The sequence below is a fragment of the Manis javanica genome, chromosome 6 (genome assembly GCF_040802235.1).
Source record: "Manis javanica isolate MJ-LG chromosome 6, MJ_LKY, whole genome shotgun sequence".
Lineage (NCBI taxonomy): Eukaryota > Metazoa > Chordata > Mammalia > Pholidota > Manidae > Manis > Manis javanica.
The window spans coordinates 11,658,725-11,678,598 of record NC_133161.1 but is presented as its reverse complement, the minus strand read 5'-3'; the positions used below and the strand labels follow the sequence as shown (position 1 = coordinate 11,678,598).

Below are 19,874 nucleotides of genomic sequence, written 5' to 3'. Positions count from 1 at the left end.
TTTTAGATCCCACATTAAGTGATAACATACAGTATTTTTCTTTCTCTGACTTATTTCACTTAACATAATACCATCAAGGTCCATCCATTTTGTCACAGATGGCAGGATTTCCTTCTTTCTTGTGGGTGAATATTATTCCATTGTCTATATTTGCCACATCCTCTTTATTAATTCACTCATCAGTCGACATATAAGTTGCTTCCTCATGAGTTAGTGCCGCAGTAAACACGGGGGTGCAGGTCTCTTCTGAGTTGCTAATTTCATTTCCTTTGGAAATATACCCAGAAGTGGGGATTGCTGGATCATATAGTAATTCTGGTTTTAATTTTTTGAGAAACATCCTTAACGGTTTTCCATAGTGGCTGCACCAACTTACATTCCCACCAACACTGTACCAGGTTTCCCTTTTCTCCTCATTCTCACCAACACTCGTTATTTTTTGTTTTCTTGATAACAGCCATTTTAACAGGTGTGAGGTGATATTTCATTGTGGTTTTGATTGGTATTTCCTCAATGATGAGTGACATTGAGTACCTTTTCATGTGCCCATTGACCATTTGTATGTCTTCTCTGGAAACTGGAAATGAATAACAGGAGGAAAACTGGAAAATTCACAAATTAAATAATGTGTTAAAGATGATACCAAAAGAGAAATTTAAAAATCTTGAAACAAATGAAAATGGAAACTCAACATACCAAAACTTTTGAGATGCAGCAAAAGCATTTCTAAGAGGGAAGTTTATGATGATAAACACCTACATTAAGAAAAAAGAAAAATCTCAAATAAACAACTTAACATTGTACCTCAAGGAATTAGCAAAAGAACAAACTAAGCTCAAAGTTAGTAGAAGAGGAATTAACAAAGATCAAAACAAATAAATGAAATAGAGACCAGAAAACAAAACCAAAGAACAAAATTAAGAATTGGGTCTTTGAAAAGATAAACAAAATTGACAAATCTTTAGATAGATTTCCTAGGAATGAAAGAGAGAAGACTCAAATATATAAAAATATAAATGAATAAGGAGACATTACAAGTGATACCACAGAATACAAAGGATCAAAGAGACTATGAACAGTTATAAACCAACTAATTGGAAAACTTACAAGACATAGATAAATTGCAAGAAACATACAACCCACCAAGACTGAATCATGAAGAAATAGAAAATCTAAACAGAGTGATAATGAATAAGGAGATTGAATTAGTAATAAAAAAATCTAACAAAGAGAAACCCAACACCAGATGCTTTCCCTAGTGAATTCCATCATGCTTTCAAAGAATTACCACCATGACCTCCTCAAACTTCCAAAAAATTGAGAGGAAGGAACACTTCAAAATTCATTTTACAAGACCAGCATTACCCTCATACTAAAGTGAGATAAGAACACTACAAGAAAACTAAAACCCAATATCCCTGATAAATATAGATCCAAAAATTGTCAACAAAATATTAGCACATCAAATTCAACAGCACATTGAAAGAATCATATACTATGATCAAGTGGGATTTAATCTTGAGATGCAAGGATAGGTCAACATATGCAAATCAATAATGCAATACACCACATCAACAGAATGAAAGGTTAAAAAATCTGTGATCATCTCCAAGGTGCAGAAAAAACATGTGACAAAATACAGCATCTTTTCATGGTAGGAACATTCTTTGGCAACATATGACAGCTAATATACTCAAAGGTGAAAGGTTGGAAGCTTTTTCTCTAAGGTCAGGAACAAGGCAAATATTCCCACTCTCACTACTTCCATTCATGGTAGTGAGATGTACTGAAGAACTGGAACATAGTACTGGAACTTCTAGCCAGAGCAACCAGCAAAAATAACTAAAATCAAATCAAATAATTCAAATCAGAAAGGAAAAGGAAAAACTGTCTAACTTTATAGTTTATATGTTCTTATATGTAGAAAATCCTAAAGATGTCATCATAAAATTATCAAAACTAATATATCAAATCAGTAAAGCTGAAGAATGCAAAATCAACATACAGAAATCATTTATATTTCCACTCTAATAATAAAATACCTGAGAAATAAATTTTTAAAAATCCCATTCACAATAGCCTCAAAAAGCAATAGAATAGTTAGTAATAAATTTAACCAAGCAGATGGAAGATCTATACCCTGAAAACTGTGACATGGATGAAAGAAATTGAGGCAAGACACAATCAAAAGATGATCCATGAATATTGGATCCAATTTTAATATTGTTAAAATGTCCATACTACCCCCAAACCATCTATAGATTCAATCAATCCCATCAAAATTCCAATGGCATTTTCACAGAAATAGAAAGAACAAACTCAAAATTCATGTGGGACCATAAAAGACTACAAATAACTAAAGCAATCCTGAGAAAGATGAGTGAAGCTGGAGAAATCACACTTTCCAATTTCAAACAACGTGGCAAAGGTATGGTAAACCAATCACTATGGTACTGGCACAAACATAGACATACAGATCACTAGACAGAATCAAGAGCCTAGAAATAAACCTTTGCAAATACTGTGAACTAATATTTGACAAAGGAGCCAAGAATACTCAATGGAGGAAGGACAGTTTCTCCAATCAGTGGTATTGGAAAGCAGAGTAATTACATGCAGAAGAATGAAATTGGATTAGTGACTTAAATGTAGACCTGAAGCTATAAAGCTCCTAAAAGAAAATATAGGAAAAAAACTCCTTGACATTGTTCTTGGCAATGATATGTTGGCTATGACATCAAAAGCACAAACAACAAAAGCAAAAAATAAAATAAGTGGGACTACATTAAACTCAAAAGTTTCTGCACAGCAAAAGAAACAAGCAACAAAATGAAAAGGCAATCTACAGAATGGGAGAATATGTTTGCAAACCATATACCTGATAAGGGGCTGATATCCAAAATATATAAGCAACTCATACTGCTCACTAGCAAAAAAACAAACAATCTAACTAAAAAATGGGCAGAGGCACTAAATAGACATTTTTCCAAGAAGACATAAAAATAGCCAACAGGTACATGAAAAGATGCTTACGTTTCAGTAGCCCATATTCCTCAGTGTTCTTGAGATTATGCTTTTTCTTTAGGCTGTGTTGTACCAAATGTATCTACCAAAGAATCTATTACGGGGAAATTTTGTCAGCTGTGTTGGGAGAGCTTCAGTGACCTCTTTTAGTATATTAAGACTATTCTCTTAGTCTCATCTCTAATCAGCTTCAGTTTAATACTGTGAGATCTTCATTTGGAATAAACATTCAGTGACATATTAAATCCTCTAGTCCCCTAGGTGAGCTCTGACCATTCCTCTCTTCTCCTTTAGAGGCAAGACCCCGTGTCCTGGGATGCTGCCTTTGTGAATATCTCCAGGCATGTCCTGCAGACCAGATACACCCTGTTGCCGTATCTCTACACCCTGATGCACGTGGCCCACACGGAGGGCAGCACTGTCGTGAGGCCTCTTCTCCATGAGTGAGGGTCTAGCTGGGCTCCAATGACTAAGGGATAATTCTGTTCTGTGTGGTAGCAGTTGAAGAAGACAATCCTTCCGAACTAAATTAAAGACGTGATTGCCTTTTGCCATAAGCTCTCTGGCCACAGACCATGCATTAGAACTCCTTTTAGCACAGTGTCAGTCATTCCCCAGGCCCTTGAGAGAAGGTTATTGAATGAGAAAAAAAAATTCAAGATGATACAATACAGCAGAGAATAATTTCTCTCTAAATTAGGCATGTGAAGAGCTATCTATCTTTTGTAGCATCTCAGGTCACAAAAGAAGGCCAGATTTGAGGGATAAAGGCCATTTTTGCAGTTTAAATGTACCATGGTCGACTATTTCATAATGTATATAATTGTTGAATCACTATTGGTTGAAATCAATACAATACTGTGTATCAATGATACTTAAATCTGAAAAAAAAAAAAAGAAAATGCACCATGGTAAGAAATGTGGAGATAGATTTATAGGCGAGAACATGTCTAAACCCAATCATTTCTGGAGCTTGAAACATGACATGTAGAAGTTTATGTTTGATTTAAGTAGACCTACAGGAAGAGTAAAGAATGGCATAGAATGCAGCTGGGTTTCTGACTTGGGTCTGAACTTGAGGAGTTTCTTCAAGGTCTTGGCCTAAGACCCATTTGGGGTCCAGACTCTGGTACCTTGGTTTCCCTTCCCAGGTTTGTGTCGGACCGGGTGACCTGGGATGTAGACAGTCAGTTCCTGCTGGGCCCAGCCTTCCTGGTCAGCCCTGTCCTGGTGCCTGTGAGTATGGAGGCCTCTGATCAATAGAGAATTCCAGTTACAAGGCCCAGTGAATAGGGCCAGGAGAGGCGGCCTGGTCTGGTGGCGGCCTTGAGATGGTTTCTTATTCTACTTCCTTGCCCTCCCTCTGAGCTGAGGTCCATCACTTAGGTGAGCTGGTCCTCAGCTCCCTCTTTGAAATCAGCATAATAGATTCTGAGTGACAGGATGATCAAGAGGAGGAAACCCCTATGATATATGTCAGGATCGAATCATCTCTTCATGAACTGAAATAAGGAGTTCAGGTCAGGTGGGGGCCATACTGTAAGGAATTCATTATAATTTCCATCACCAGTTAAAACAAAACTTTTCAGAAGGATTGTTCATACCAATGTGTATCATTGTGTTGCTGGCTGGCTAGGTTTTCCCTTCCCTCTAAGAGGTCCTTAAGCAGCAGAAACCGTTGCTTTACTTTTTCTATTGATGAGTAGGCTTCTCGTTAAAATACCAGTTAACTGCATCCTTCCCCAGCCTTACTGCATTGATCATAAGCTCTGAAGTACTGGCACCATAAAACCCACAAAATTTTCTTCTTCCACAGACCCAATGTCAGTTTGCCTCTCTAGAGAGGGTATGGGGTAAGTCTAGAAGCAAATGATTTTTATCCTCAAAGTCCTGAATCCCCAAGGGCTTTGCGGAAGCCACCAGTTTGGAGTAGGCAAACCACCTGTGTTTGAGGAGGGGAAGGAAGGCCCCCCAACCTCTCTGACCTCTGGAGAGATGAGTCCTGTGGTTCCAGGGCCAACACTGCCCATGCTTTGTTTGTGTTTAATTTTAGAATGCCAGAAATGTCACCGCATATTTCCCTAGAGCCCGCTGGTATGATTACTACACGGTAAGTTTTTCAGATTGCTTAAACAACCTGGGAAAATGGTAGCATGCACAGGCTTTAGAACGTGACAGGCCTGTGGTCAAATTCTGGCTCTGTAATCCACTCAGTGTGTGATCCCGTCGACTCATCCCCAAGTGGACAGAGTACTTCCCTCCCAAACCTGTCTAACACTCAGTGCCCAGCTTCTGTGAGAGCTCTTGATGCATCAGTTTCTATCGTTGTTTATACCGCCACTGTTCACAATGGTATATCATGGCAACACTAGTAAACTATACTTTCTGTTTATATCCTCCCCTGCTGGACTGTGAGTTCATAAGTGAAAGGGCCTTTTCCTCCCTGTCTTTTTATTAAATATCTCCTTTTATAGCATAGATGCCCAAAGAGGAGTTGTTAAATGTAATTCCCTAAGGGAAGCAAGGTCTTAGGCAGTGTATAAAATGCGCACTGAGTACGGGGCCCAACCCTTGTGAGCTGGAGCAATGAAATGCATTTAGAAATGTGGGGTGAGCACGTCATTCTCAGTCATGAGGTGTTCCTGGGTTCGTCTGGGCCCCAGAGACTCCAAAACCAGCTTCAGAGCAGGGTTGTAAACAGCTCAGAGTTTGATTCTGAGAAAGAACCAAAGGGGGTGTTTCCTTCCTGTAGATAGACCTCCTCTTCTAGCTTTTTTGAGGAGATCAAGGCAGAGGACTGGGACTTCAGCTGCAGGGTAATTAATGGACAGCTGGAGGACAGCAGGCAGAGCGTGCTCCGGCTTTGCCCGCCAACGGGTTTGCAATGGAAGTGGGTGAAAGTGGTGCCAAGAAGCTTTCTTCCTCCCCTTCCCTGCCTCACGGAGCCCTGAGTCCTCCCTGGCGCCCCGTTCTCTCCGGGCTGGATGTCCTCTAGGTGGCACTGCTAGGACTCTGCTCTGTGCTTCCAACCGAGGCTTTCCTGGGAGAGCAGCCAGCTTCCCTAAGCGAGCCGAGCCTTTGTCCTGGGGCACAGTGGCTGTCCCACTCGGCGGCAGTGCTGATTCTGAGGGCAGGGGCTTCCCTGGGGCAGGGCCAGCCCCGCGTGGGGCAGGTGAGGAAGCCGCGTGCACAGAGGGACGGGGAGCTCCTTTTCAAGGCCGAGCCTGGGGTCTCAAGGCCCCGAGAGTGAGAGGCGGCTGAGATTCTGTCCCGAGGCACCGCGTTTGCCTCCCTGCAGTCCCGGCCTGGCCGGGGAGCAAAGCTGCTGGGCTCTGCGTGTGGGAATCCGGGAAAGCTCCCCATGGAGTTCACCCTCCAACCCGGGGCTGACACCGACGTGCCATGAGCACCAGTACATACAGGATGTAACTGTAGAGACTTAAAGAAGGCAAAAGGCGTGAGGGCTAACAGAGAAGAACCCTGGAGTTGCTGGTTTTATACATGGCTTTTAAATAGAAGAGCTTTGGACAAGTGGAAAGACATAAGCAATTATGTCGGAGGCCCAAAGTTGATGGAGCAGGCTATTTAAAAAATAATAATAAAATTTTGGTATTTAATTAGAATGAAGATTCCATGGTTGAAGTTAATGGAGAAGTTTCTCCTTAATTAATCCTTTACTTGTGGCCATTTTGTTTGTTTACAGTGTAGAACATATATTGGATATTTGTGACAATGCTTCTCCATCATACTCAATGATTATGAAGGCGATGAAAATTCCCCCATAGAAAGGCATGCTAGGCTGTCTTTTCTTATTTTAATAATGCGGCTTTTAGATTTTCTCTTATCATCATACCTCTGTGGATATTCTAACAGAAATTTTTTATGCTAGCCTGATCAGAGACTACTTAAAAGACAGCAAATGAACTTGTGACTCATTAGGTATTGTAAATGAAATCATGAGAAGATTAAAATTATATCATATGTAGCCACAGGGTATAATAGAATGGAAATGCCATTTAGAGAAATTAAGGATTTGGTAGGAAGGTAACTTTGATAATTTTACATGTATCGACTTTCACTCAAAGGCAGGACCATCGATGGAGGAAGATGTCCAGTATGCATAAGCTATTGGAGTGAAATGTCATTAGAGATAATATAATTCAACTTTCTCATGATGTCAGTGAGAGAACTGAAGAAGCCCAGAGATATGGGGCAGAATTTTTATGAAACCCTGTAAACTTTGGAGTCCTGAGGCAGCCCAGGAAGCAGAGTCCACCCCAGGGAATGTGGCCACAGTCACTGTGCTTCCTGCTACCACCTACCCTACAGTCTATACAGGTTGAATCTGTGTAAAATGAGCATCAGGAGCCCAAAGTGAAGGAGTGGTAAGGTGGTTCTGCTCCTTAGCTCTAAGGTAGTGCATCTCAAATGGGGGGATTTCGCCTACCAGGGGCCACTGGGCCATTTCTGGAGACGTTTTTGGCTGTGATGGTGTGGTGGGGGTGGGGGAGATGCTACTGGCATCTATTAGGCAGCCACTGGTGAACACCCAAAAGTGCAGGATGGCCCCCTCAAGGCCTGCAATGTCCTTAAGTGCTGAGGGGAGAGCCGGGCCCTGGTATGAGATGTGGAGGGAGAGTTTCTTGGGACCCAAGGCTTCTGGTTTAGGGGGACAGCACTGCTCCCTGTCACACAGGAGGCAAGGTAAGATGTTAATCCTAAAGGGACAGACTGAGTGAAAGACAAGGACTTGTAAAGTATGGCAGCTTGCTGTGCTGTCCGTGGGAGTCAAAGGTGTTAATGGCGTTGTGGGTGGGGAGCGGGGATTGAAGGAGTCAGAGGCAGACGGAAACAACGTGAAGAAAAGTCTAGCGATGCTGAAGCCACCGCAGGGAGTGTCCCAGCCCCCGCAGCGGCGCGCTCTCTGACACAGAAACAGGAGGTGCGCGCCGTGACCTCCTCTGGTGTGCACAGCTGAGAGATCCTGCAGGATATAGCAGGATGCTATAGCAGCCCAGAAGCTCGGCAATTGGGGAACAGGGCAATTCAGGGATGCACAAAAAGTGGACAAGGTGTCTGGCAAATGCATTGATTGCTCTCAACATAACCCTCTCCTACCTTCTTCTGGCCCACAGGGTGTGGACATTAAAGCGAGAGGAGAGTGGAAAGCCTTGGCAGCCCCTCTTGACTACATTAATCTTCATGTCCGAGGGGGTTACATCCTGCCCTGGCAGGAGCCTGCACAGAACACCCACTTAAGGTGAATGGCGGGACCGGGTGCTCCTTTTCACACCAGTTAGCTCAGATCCTGGTGAAGTCCACCAATTTGTAAGCAGCACCCTTGTACCCAGAGGCACTTTTACTAAACGTTTTTGTCTGTTTGCTTGTGTTTTAACCTCTGTCATACTCTGTACTTTTTGAGCAATTTGTAACAACTCTTTTCGATCTAAGTGGGTTAGATGATAGGTCTGTTTAATGACATTTGGAATGAAAGTCAGGAGCAACCTGATTCATGCTAGTTTTAGGAAACTATCTGGATTTTAATTGGCTCTTTGCTAAAAAAACTATTGCTGAAAAATTGTGTAAGCCATATTGCAATTGATGCCTGATGCTGAGATTCCTCGTATGCGAAGGTTTTAAAACCCCAGACCTAAGTCTATATAATAAAGAATAGCTAACATCAAGTAAATGCTTACTCTATGTCTAGAGCTGTATTAATATGGAGATTTCTATTTAGACACTATTTTTCTTAACAATGGGAAAAAATAAACCCTATGGTTATAAGTACTGTTATCCTCCCCATGTTAGCAAAGAGGTTTCCAGAGGCTAAGTGATTAATTCAAAGTCACAGAGTTAGGAAGTATTGAGCAGGGACTAAAATCCATGTCTGTCTGATGTCAAACTAATATTTTTAGAGCCCTGTTCATGTGATTCCAAAAACTCAGTTAAAAACTGAAGAACTTAGGATGTTTATAAACAGAGCCCACTCTGTACATATGTTTCGGAAATTAAGTTATAAAAGAGGAAAGATCAAAACATCAGGAATTTTCCCACAGTGAGAACCCAATGAGTTTGCTTATAGTTTCTTAGAGAGCTTTCAGAGCTCTCGTAAGCTTGTAGAGCTGTAAAGGAAAATTCCGCTTGGTTTATTCATTCATTCCTGACATGAGGTCATAGAGCTAATGGAGACAGACCAGAAGGAAATCACAGGTCCCTCGAATCCCTGTACCTAGTCTTTATACCACGAAGCACTTCCTTCATGTTTTTAGGAAAACTCTTGGTTGGTGGCTGTGGCTTTGCTTTTTGCTAACACGTCTCTCTTACCTCATTACAGCCGTCAGAAATTCATAGGCTTCAAGGTGGCCTTGGATGATGAGGGGACTGCTGAAGGCTGGCTTTTCTGGGATGATGGGCAAAGTATTGGTAAGAGACACCTTGAATTTGTGTCAGTATCACTGGCAAGGTTCCTGGATATCTTATGGACCTGCTTTTTCCTTTTCTATGTTAAAACCATTTTGCATTTTTAAACATAGCCATTTGTTACTTTTAAGTGTATCGTGCATGGTGTTCATGATCCTTATGCCTCATGTAAATGTGGCTTACCTCTGAATCTCTCACCGTTATGCAATCATCCTGATCCACTGCGGAAGACAGCAGTAGAGGGGCCACAGGAAAGTTATTTTGTAGCCAACTGAGATATACTTCTGTATGGTTTATGTTCAAGGGCACATTCTCTAAATACATGGCTTACTGTTCAAGTAAGAGAGGCAGTGCCTCTATCAGCTGCACTATTTATTTGGGGGATTTTCCATTACGAGTTTACAGGAATTGGTAGACCCTTAGGAGGATGGCTCAGGTACCATAAGCTATTTTTAGGCTGTTGCTTATCCAGTAGAATGCTGGAAACGTTCTGGGTCTGTGCTGTCTAGTGCGTTACCATTAGGCTGTTGAGCACTTGGAATGTGACAAGTGTATCTGAGGAACTGAATTTTTAATTGTATTAGTTTAATTAACTTAAATCCAAACAGCTACATTTTCCTAGTGGCTATCACCTTGGATGGCACAGCTCCAGACAGCCAAGGCCCTCTGACTGAGCGGCTAGCAAAGTAGAAAGAGGCCAGCATATAGGAAGGGTATGTAGGGTGGGAACACCTGTGACATGGCCCTGGTTGGTCACCTTTACTGGACATTCCAAGAAGTCTCTGGTTTTCTCTGTTCTTTGGAGATCACATTTTAAAAATTGCCTAATGTCTTTCAAGATAAACCAGTGTTTATAATGTGGGTGTACATGTATGTACATACACATGTATGTGTGCCTCTAGCAGAAGGAACCTGGAAATTTTGAGGTGACTAGGAAGGTGTCAGGAATGGCGGACCACGAGAAAGAGAAGTGGATGAAGGGTGGTGTTAGGAAACGGCATTATAAGAAGGACTGTTGTATGCATCTATACACGCTCATTTCACACATTTTTGTAAGCTGAAGTTGGCAGCAGAGTCTGACTAATCTCAGAAAATGGAACTCTGTAAAGAAGAAAAATAAAATAAAAAACAAGCAAAAATCATCCCTACTTTCTCAACCAAGTCAAGGGAGCCTTTCGCATTCTAGAGCCCAGCTCCAGATCACACTTGCCTTGCTGTTTGTTTGCAGATACCTACGAAAAAGGAGCCTATTACCTGGCCAACTTTTCTGCCAGCCAGGTGAGTGTGACTGCTACCCTGAGGGCTGATAGAGTTGGGTTGGTCGTGTAGGACGCTGGATATCGTGCCCAGAAATCCTCCCTGCTCCCCGTGCTCCTTGGCATTCTCCCTTCGTCTAGACTTTGGACAGAGATCGCTCCTAGGGACTTCTCTACGGTCAAACCCATTCATGTTCCGTCAGCGACTTCTTGCAGGTCCCCAAGGCACAGATGAACAGGCCATTCCTGAGTTGGGTGGCCCTGGCTCCTGTGTTGTGTGGAATGGTCACATTTTGTAACTTCTATATGTGTAGAATACAAGGTTCCTGATAGCTGAGACTGTCTCCTTAGAGGTTCAGGTGACTGTAGAGACCCTGTAAGGCACTCAGCCAATGCTGTGTTGTATGATAGTCAGCAACAGTACGGAGTCCTGAAATCATGGTCTCTACTATCCAAGGACACAAGAAGATGTCTTATTTCATGACCAACATAGTGCTTGTAAAGAGGTTGGGAAAAATTTGGATGAATTTTGCTATTTTTTCCCCTCTGGTTTCTTTTATCTCCAATTGACAGAATACAATGAAGAGTCATATAATTTCCAACAAATATATCACTGATGAAAACCCTTTGAAACTGGGCTACCTGGAGATCTGGGGAGTGGGCAGTGTCCCTATTTCCAGTGTCAGCGTCTCTGCAAACGGCATGGTTATAACACCACCCTTCACCTACAGCTCTGCAACACAGGTTTGTGACAGGGGAAAAGTCCCAATGGAATTTCCCAGCCTTGAGATGCCTAGTGCAATTCCTGCCTGCTTGCCTTCCAAAGGACACCCTCTTCTGCAGAGCCCTTTGGGAGTTCTTCTGTGGCTGGTGTGTCAGCACTGGGCAGCTTGGAGATGAAGGGATAACTCATGGTTTATCATTTGGAGCTGAGAGCCCAGGGGTCCTTTGCCTGTCTCCTTGTCTGCAGACCTATATGAAACTTTGTCTTTCTCCCTTCACCTCTGCCTCAGAGATCTGCTTCCTAAAAAGCTTGGAACTACTGTATTTCATCAAATAATAAGACACCATCAGATAAAAGTTGCTCCATTATTTCTTGTGCCATGAAGGAAGAAAAAAGGATTATAGAAGTGTGATGTAGTGCTTTCTTATCACTTAAAAATGCCCATTTTAAACATAAAGAAAGCTTTGAAAAAATTCTTTAGGCATAGATTTTTATCATTTTAATATGTTAGTACAGAAGAAAATGTTGAGTGGAGATACATACATGCACACTGATAAATTTGCATCAGAGTAATTTAGAAGAGCTAAACTCTGAATGTGAAGAAATATTAATACCGTAACCAATGTGTATCACATAGTTGTCTTTTATTTAAATTTTATGTAAATATTTTAAATTATTTTATTATTTATATCTCTTATTTTATTTATTGTTATGTAAAGGAAAAACATGAGGCATGCATTGGTTCAGGTGTTTCCTTTGTACTATCGGAGGAGTTGGTAATACATCATCTCATAAAAATTCTTCCACTATTAGCTGTGGGATTTTCTTCAAAGCCAGTAACATGCTCTATACAAGTTTTCATGCTAGCACTTTCTTGATCTTACTGTCAACTGGTTTCACATTCCTTTCTAAAACAATCCTCACGTGGCTTGCAGTCCATCCATTCATAATTGCAGTAACAATTGTCATGAGCGCTGCTTAGCTCACAGCAATTCTAGGGCCGTTATTTGCAAGATACATTCTGATTTCATGAGTGTTAAATATGTGAAAAATCTGGACCTTGGGATTAATGCAACGTAGTGCTTCCCATATCCATCTTCACGGTAAATGGGATCCTTCGTTGTGTACTTTTGCTTAGTGCTTTTTCCTGACTTACTTTTCTTTCAAACTCCTCCCTGATTACAAGGCCTGAAGTAAAAATTTTCCTTACATTTAAAATGTTTTATTTGTTTCCTCATATTTGTGGTTTTCTTATCAACCAAATTCCCCAACCTTACCAAGAGTCCCTAAAGGGCTTTGCCCTGTTTCTTTGCTGACTGACTCATGGACTGATGCACAAACTCTTATTGCCCCTGTGGGGGAACTTTATGGAAAGTGTCTGTCTGGAAAAAAGCTAAAATACTGGTCTCCTCCCAGGCAATCAGCAAGGCTCTCTGAAGCAACAGGGGAGGCGGGGTGGGCAGGGATAAAAGGAGGACTCTCAGGAATGGACATGAGGACGTTTTCCCCACTTGGTGCGGTTCTCTCTCTGGTGTTCCCCGTTGCATTTGTAGGGGCCTCTAGTCTTTGCCCTGTCACCAAGCGGTCTTTGTACACAGAGGCATTCAGAACTTCTTCCTCACCAGAAAATCTGGGGGCAGTCTGACAGCTGGGTAGTGAATTGTGGAAGTGTCTGAGTGTTATGTGGCTCATTGGCTTGTATCTGATCTGTTTAAGCGTAAGAAATTTCAATCACCAGATGCCCAATACTTTTCTTCTGGTTCTCAACAGGTGTTAAACATCGATGTGACCAGCAGAAACATCAGCCTGCATAATTTCATTTCTTTGACATGGAGAAGCACTCTGTGAATGTTTAGAGCAAGATTCTAACTAAGAACAGCTTTTTAAACTACTTATACTTCATGCTCATAAAATTGTTGTGTGTTGCTAATGAGTTCATGCCCAGGATGGGTAAATATCTTATTAATTTTGTCACATTCTGTCTGTGCCTTAGCACTGTGGTATGGGCACCAGGGAGGTGTGGAAAATCTGGGGGTTACCTTAATGTCTGTATGTGATTAGTATGGTACTGATGGCTCACCTTAAGACACTTACTGAGGATGAACTGGGTCCATGATGAAGTGCACGTGCGTGTATAAGGTGCATAATCAGGGAATGGGCCCCACTCTTCCTAGACACAAGAAAACACTTGCAGGGCAGTTCCAGGTCCTGGATTTAACTAACACCTCAAGAAAGTGACCAGAAAGGACACTTGATAGTTGGTTTTAGGAGGAGGGGAACAATGTGCTGAGAGTGTGATGTAAGAAGGAAAGACAAACACAGAAGACATAAGTGGGAAAGATGAGAAGAAACAGAGAAAGGTGAGAAAAGTGAACATGGCAAGAAGTGATGTGAGAATATCCAGAACAGTGGCCTCACTGGGAGGGGGAAAGAAGGGCCAACTCGCCTGAAAGCAGGAGGAAAGGTCAGGAGCTCCGGGTGACGATAAAATTGAAGCAGGCAAAGCTGAAGGGTACTTCATGCTTTTGAGTGTAAAAGAAGGAGTTTGAATGTAAAAAATATAACTTATTTTTGCAGTGGTGTGCTTGAAAATGTGCAAATCTTATTTCTCTACTCTGTACCTACCATTTATAACCACAGTTCACACAAATGCCTGCAACTTATATGCCAGAGAAAAATAAACAAATTCATAAGAGGCTTTGTATTTTGTGATATTTTGACCGTGGGTCGCCTCATGTCAGGATTAAGCTGCCTTCTTCTTCTGCAAGCCCTTGTAAATTGGTCTCGTGTTCTCTGGCATCGGAGTTCCTGCAGTCTGACCCACCAGTGGAATGATCAGATTTCTGATTATCCACCCTTTTCCTTACACCCTTTTTTCCTTGCTTGGGTTTTTCTTAAGATTTAGGTCTGTGGAAGTGTGGACTTGAGTTGTTGTTTCAGCAATCATTGTTTACTGCTGTATTTGGTAAAATATCAGTTCTGCCAAAAATAGAAGTTGTACACTCTTGGTTAAAACATGACATGGTTAAATGTGAGATAAAGAAACCAGGTATTAATGTTCAACAGGAATATTTACTTTTAGTATTACTTGAAAATGAGAGTGTTAGAAATGTATGTTTACCTCCCTGTGTCTTTTTCTTTTTTTAACACCAGGATGTCAGATTCTGCTTATATACTCATGTCAGTGCCTGCATAACGCTATAGAAAATAGCATTGTTAAATTGGCTTAATGTGATAAATTTCATAATGTGATATGAAAATATCTGATTCTGTTTTTGCAAAACTCATGTCTACTGTTAAAACTGCCATTCTCTTCTGCTGTCTACATTCAAAATCTAAGAAAATGCTAAATTTCAGTTGGAAATTGGTAAAAAATGAAATACTTTCCAATCAGTGTCTATACATTCACTAAGCTATACGCCTTGGAGATCTGGAGACCCTAGCTGAAGACTCTTAGGTTAAGACACGTCAGCCTCCCAGACTTCAGTTTAGCAGCTCGGAACCTATGCGGCTGTAACGGTTGCAAGAGTTACCAAGCCTCCGTCAGTCACTTGTCTCTTGAATCCATTCATCCTTTTGGTTTTTAAGCAGCCAATTCCATATGGACATGAAGACCTTCAGTCTAGGACAAGGAAGACGGTTAGCAGCTCTGAGAAAAGGGGTTAGTGGGGGAATCAGGCCTGTGGCTCCTTCAGTTTCTCTCTCTAGAGCAGTGCTGTTCGTCTCTAAATATAAGGTTGTGTCCTGCTTTGTCCCATCACAGGTGGCAGGGGCACCGTTAGGGGCATTTGACCCTGCTTTCGTTTGAGTGAGAAAAACTCAGAAGCGATCTTCAGGGTCAGGAGACTTGGTTAAGACCCTTTGTCTTGCTGGTGTCATGTTTCTTCATCTGCAGAATTCTTGTGTCAAACTAAAGCTGTGACTTCCAAACCAAGTGGCTGTGCAGAGCCCCACAGCTCTTTGTTGCTCTCTAGGAATGGGAAGAAGGTGGGTTGGCAGGGTTCTGAATGCCCCCCGCTGGCTTCGGCCACTCACTTGGCTACATTACTTACTGAAACTCTAGTTGAATAAAGAATTTTAAATATGTGTGTGTGTATATATATATATTATATATATATACACACACACACATAATACATATATACTTAAATCTTTATTCAAATGAATATATATGTATGTATATATCTTAATATACATTACTTAAATATATGTAAAATGTTTGAAAATCTCTATACCAGATTAGAAGTCCTCAAACATTTTGGTCCCAGGACCTCTTTATACTCTTAACAATTATTGAAAATTCCAAGAGCTTTCTTCATTGGGTTATATCTATTGATACTTATCATATTACAAATGAAAATAGCTACATTTTCCAAAAAAAAAGTATGAGTTTCATTATTTTACATATTTGCAAATCTCTTTAAAATTCGGCTTAATTAAAAAACTGAATTCTCATATCTTCTACATTCAATCTTTTATGATATCAATAGTCATATAACCTCTAGAAAACTCCACTGTATACTCATGGGAGAAAGAAAGGCAAATATCTTCTTAGTGTTTTTATGAATAGTTTTACCTCAAACTTCCAGAGGTAGGTCCCCAGGGCGCATTTTGAAAACTGTTACACATGGGACCATAGCCATTTGTGGTCACCCTGTCACAGCCCCTGCAAGTGGACCTGTGCCTATAATACCTGGCCAGCTATTTGGGGAAAGATTGGGGTCTTTTTGACATATTCCCTATTCTCCAGATCACATAAGTTCGCTTCATCTCTTTGAAGTTCTGGCAAAATAAACAATCCCTAACTATTTCACTTAAAAAGGAAGAAATTCATTCCTTTTCTTATTAAAAGCATCCTTGTTATAACATTAATTATCACAGGTACCGACAAAGACAAGATTGTGTTGGCCTTGGCAGATATGGTCTGAGTGCCACCAACACTCCCTTCTTGTCACTGCAGCAGCATCACCGAGAATTTTGCACCTGGCCTTGAAGGACGGTGCTCTGGAAGTGAAGGGTCAGACTACTACTGGTTTCTGCGCTGATAATTCCACCCATCTGCTTGTTTGATCACTTCATGAGTTCTCCCAAAAGCTAACTTCACCCTGCCTTGCTACTAATAAACAGCTGGACTAGGTCACCTGTGTGTCTCTCCCCTTCAAAATGTCTGTTACTTTTTCATTGGTCAACACAAGCACATGATCGAGTATCTTCCAGTTTCTAATTAGCAAGAGGGGAGGGCAGAGGTAGTTATTATCAGCATTTTAGGAAACAGGTTATAGCTGTGATTGTTGGTTAGCATTATAATGTGAATGATGTCACAAATGAGCACAGGATATGGGGAATTAAGAATAAACTCTCACATGAAGAATAAAATGATCTTGTGTGACAATAAATCTCCTGTCCTGATCTTTTGCCAAGGTATGGTCCCAATGTGAAATGAGATCCAGGTACATTTTCCCTCTAACAAAGGCTTTCTTGTATTGGAGCCAAAGATAAGGTGGATATGTCATTCCAGGAGTTCATAAAAGCAGAAGCCAAGTTTCTGTGTGGGTGTGTACTTGCCATACACTGAGCATTTGAAGCAGCATGCCCTCATATATTGCTATAGATGGGATATGCAGTATCTTGTATATACTACAAACCCTCATGTATTACTGGTGGGGGCGTAAAATATTGCCACCACTTTGGAAGACAGTTCTGCAGTTCTTCAAAAAGTGAAAGGTAGAGTTACCATATGACCCGGAAATTCCATGCCAGGTCTATCCCCATGAGAATTGAAAATACATGTCCACACAAAAACTTGCACATGCATGTCCACAGTGGCCCAGCTCATAATAGCCAAAAAAGTAGAAACAATCCAAATGCTGATGAGTGGATAAACAGAAGATGATACATCAATGTAGTGAGTATCACACGACCGGGAAAAGGAGTAAAGTACTGGTGCTCATCCTGCAACAACATGGACGAGCCTTGAACGTTCATTATGCCAAACGTAAGAAGCCAGGCACAATGGCCACCTGTTACAGATTTCATTTACATGAAATGTTGTGAATAGGCAAATCCATTAAGGCAGAAAGTAGATTACTGGTTGAAGGGGTGGGCAGAAAGGAATGGGAAATCACCACTAATGAGTATATGTCTTCTTTTGGGGATGATGAGAATGTTCTGGAATTAGATAGTGGTGATGGTTGCACAACTTTGTGAATATACTAAGCACCACTAAACTGTATACTTTAAAAGGGTGAATGTTATTTGCCCTCTTACAGCACTAAACTATGTTTTCTACCTTTATCTTGCATCTACCTACCACTTCAGCATTTTATTAAAAAAAAAAATAATAATAATAATAATAAGGGAGAAATGGGGGATTCACATATAAATTAAGTATAAAAATCAAACGAATAATCATAATTGACCTGATTGTTTATAGTTTATGACGCGTGATCAAAACCGAAAGTTTCTGTGATGACTGCCCTTGCACTGTTCACCATGTAAGAACTTATTCACTATGTAAGAACTTGTTCACCATGTAAGAACTTGTTTGTTATGCTTCAGAAGATTGGAGACTGTTGAGAATTAGGCTTGGGGTTGATTAATGATTGTGCATTGAGTTCCCTATACAGAATTTTATTGTTGTTAACAACCATATGATCAATAAATATGAGAGATGCCCTCTCAAAAAAAATATATATATATAACTACTCAAAGAGAATAGAATTTGGACCTTGACATTATCACCAGGCTTTACTGAAAGGAATTAACTATCCAGGCTTGACAATTTATTACCTAAAAAATTTCCACATCCCATAAAAATATATTCTGTCTAGGGGAACTAACAAATAACTTGACAGCCCAAAGTTCTGGGTCTCATCCAGATCTGAAATAGGTGACATTGCTCAACTTATTTTTATGAGGAAAACACTGAGAGAAATCTTTCATGTTTTTTAGAAATAAACCATTCAATAAATTTTTTAAACCACTTTTAACATTTGAACTATATTTGAATCTTGCACCCAGTTATGTAATACAATATGTCACTACCCCTTCTCAAAATGATTAAAATCTAGTGAAAAAGAAAAAAAAAGGGTGAATGTTATGTAAATTGTATTTCAATTTAAAAAACTCACTGTAGCTAGCTTAAGACGAAAAGAAAAACTTGAAAGATATGAGTGATTCATCAAAACTCTGGTAGAGCTAGAGGATCAGATTTGTAGGCTATGTGGCTGGGAATGACAGCCCCATTTCCCTGTGGGAAGTTCCATTGCCAGTGCCCTTAGTACGTGTCTGGCAGCTTGCACCCCCAATATGGAGCATAGGATGCCGCTAGGTCTCCTGTCCCTGCTGCCTCTGAAACCAAGTCTCTTTACTGTCCTCAGTTCCACATGGTATCGCCTTCTTCTCTCCCTTTTTTCTGGACCAAAGACATATCTCATTAGCCAACAGCCACAGGCCTCTACCTTGGCTGCAAGGGAGACTATGAAACAGGATTTCTAGCCTCTTCCTTGGGAAGGCAGAATTCTCAAGGTGCGAAATTCCTTAAGTATTAGGAGAATTTTTTTGAAGGTGCTGATCAGTCAAGGAGCATGCCAAATTTCCGGTAGAAGTGTCTTCCCACTTTAAGGTGATATAATTTCTATTTTAATGGCACTCCTTTTATTTAGAATACTTGGTGGGAAGGCTTATTTGAATTAATGAAAAGCTGAGTTATATCAAGAGAACTTCAGGAGAAAAAAATGGAGAAAGGAGCAATGTGGTGAGCCAGAGCTATTCATTATTTCACCAAGTTATTCAACAATAGTTATATATGTATAACCCAAGTGTCCATCAACAAATGAATGGACAAAGAAGTGGTACATATACACAATGGAATATTATTCAGCCATAAAAAAGAAATCCTGCCATTTGCAACAACATGGATAGATCTAGAGGGTGTTTTGCTCAGTGAAATAAGCCAGGTAGAGAAAGACAAATACCATATGATTTATTTGTGGAATATAAATACAAAGCAAAATAGAATGAACAAAACAACAGTAGATTCATAGACACTGAGAAGGAACTGGTGGTTACCATGGGAAGGGGTTTGAATGGGTGGGTGGATGGGGAGGTTGAGGGGAATAAAGGGGCACAAAAATTCTCAGACATAATGTAGGTTGGTCATGGGGAAGGCAGTCCAGCATGGAGAATATAGTCAACGATTCTGTAACATTTTCCTGTGTTGACAGATAGTAGGAATTCTAATTGGGGTGAGGATTTAATAATGTGGGTAACTGTTGAACCACTGTGTTGTATACTTGGAACTGATATAAGATTGTATATCAATGATACTTCAATTAAAAAGCAAATAGCTATATATTAAAAAATGCTATGGATGTTGGGTAGAGTACAAAGCACAGGAGAAACAACAGTAAGAATGGTTAGCTCTCGAGTTGTTTAGGCTACATGAACAG

The 19,874-nt window shown here is 40.7% G+C and overlaps 1 protein-coding gene across 1 annotated transcript in view; it reads left to right on the top strand.

Moving 5' to 3' along the window:
- LOC108399287 (maltase-glucoamylase) overlaps positions 1 to 19,874 on the top strand; it is a 179,190-nt gene that overhangs the window by 62,797 nt on the left and 96,519 nt on the right. The window contains exons 41-49 of the mRNA XM_073239855.1: positions 3,319 to 3,467; positions 4,176 to 4,260; positions 5,078 to 5,134; positions 8,160 to 8,284; positions 9,359 to 9,447; positions 10,673 to 10,722; positions 11,274 to 11,444; positions 13,195 to 13,268; positions 15,399 to 15,411. Coding sequence (XP_073095956.1) covers positions 3,319 to 3,467; positions 4,176 to 4,260; positions 5,078 to 5,134; positions 8,160 to 8,284; positions 9,359 to 9,447; positions 10,673 to 10,722; positions 11,274 to 11,444; positions 13,195 to 13,268; positions 15,399 to 15,411 — 813 coding nt within the window. The remainder of the gene's footprint in view (positions 1 to 3,318; positions 3,468 to 4,175; positions 4,261 to 5,077; positions 5,135 to 8,159; positions 8,285 to 9,358; positions 9,448 to 10,672; positions 10,723 to 11,273; positions 11,445 to 13,194; positions 13,269 to 15,398; positions 15,412 to 19,874) is intronic.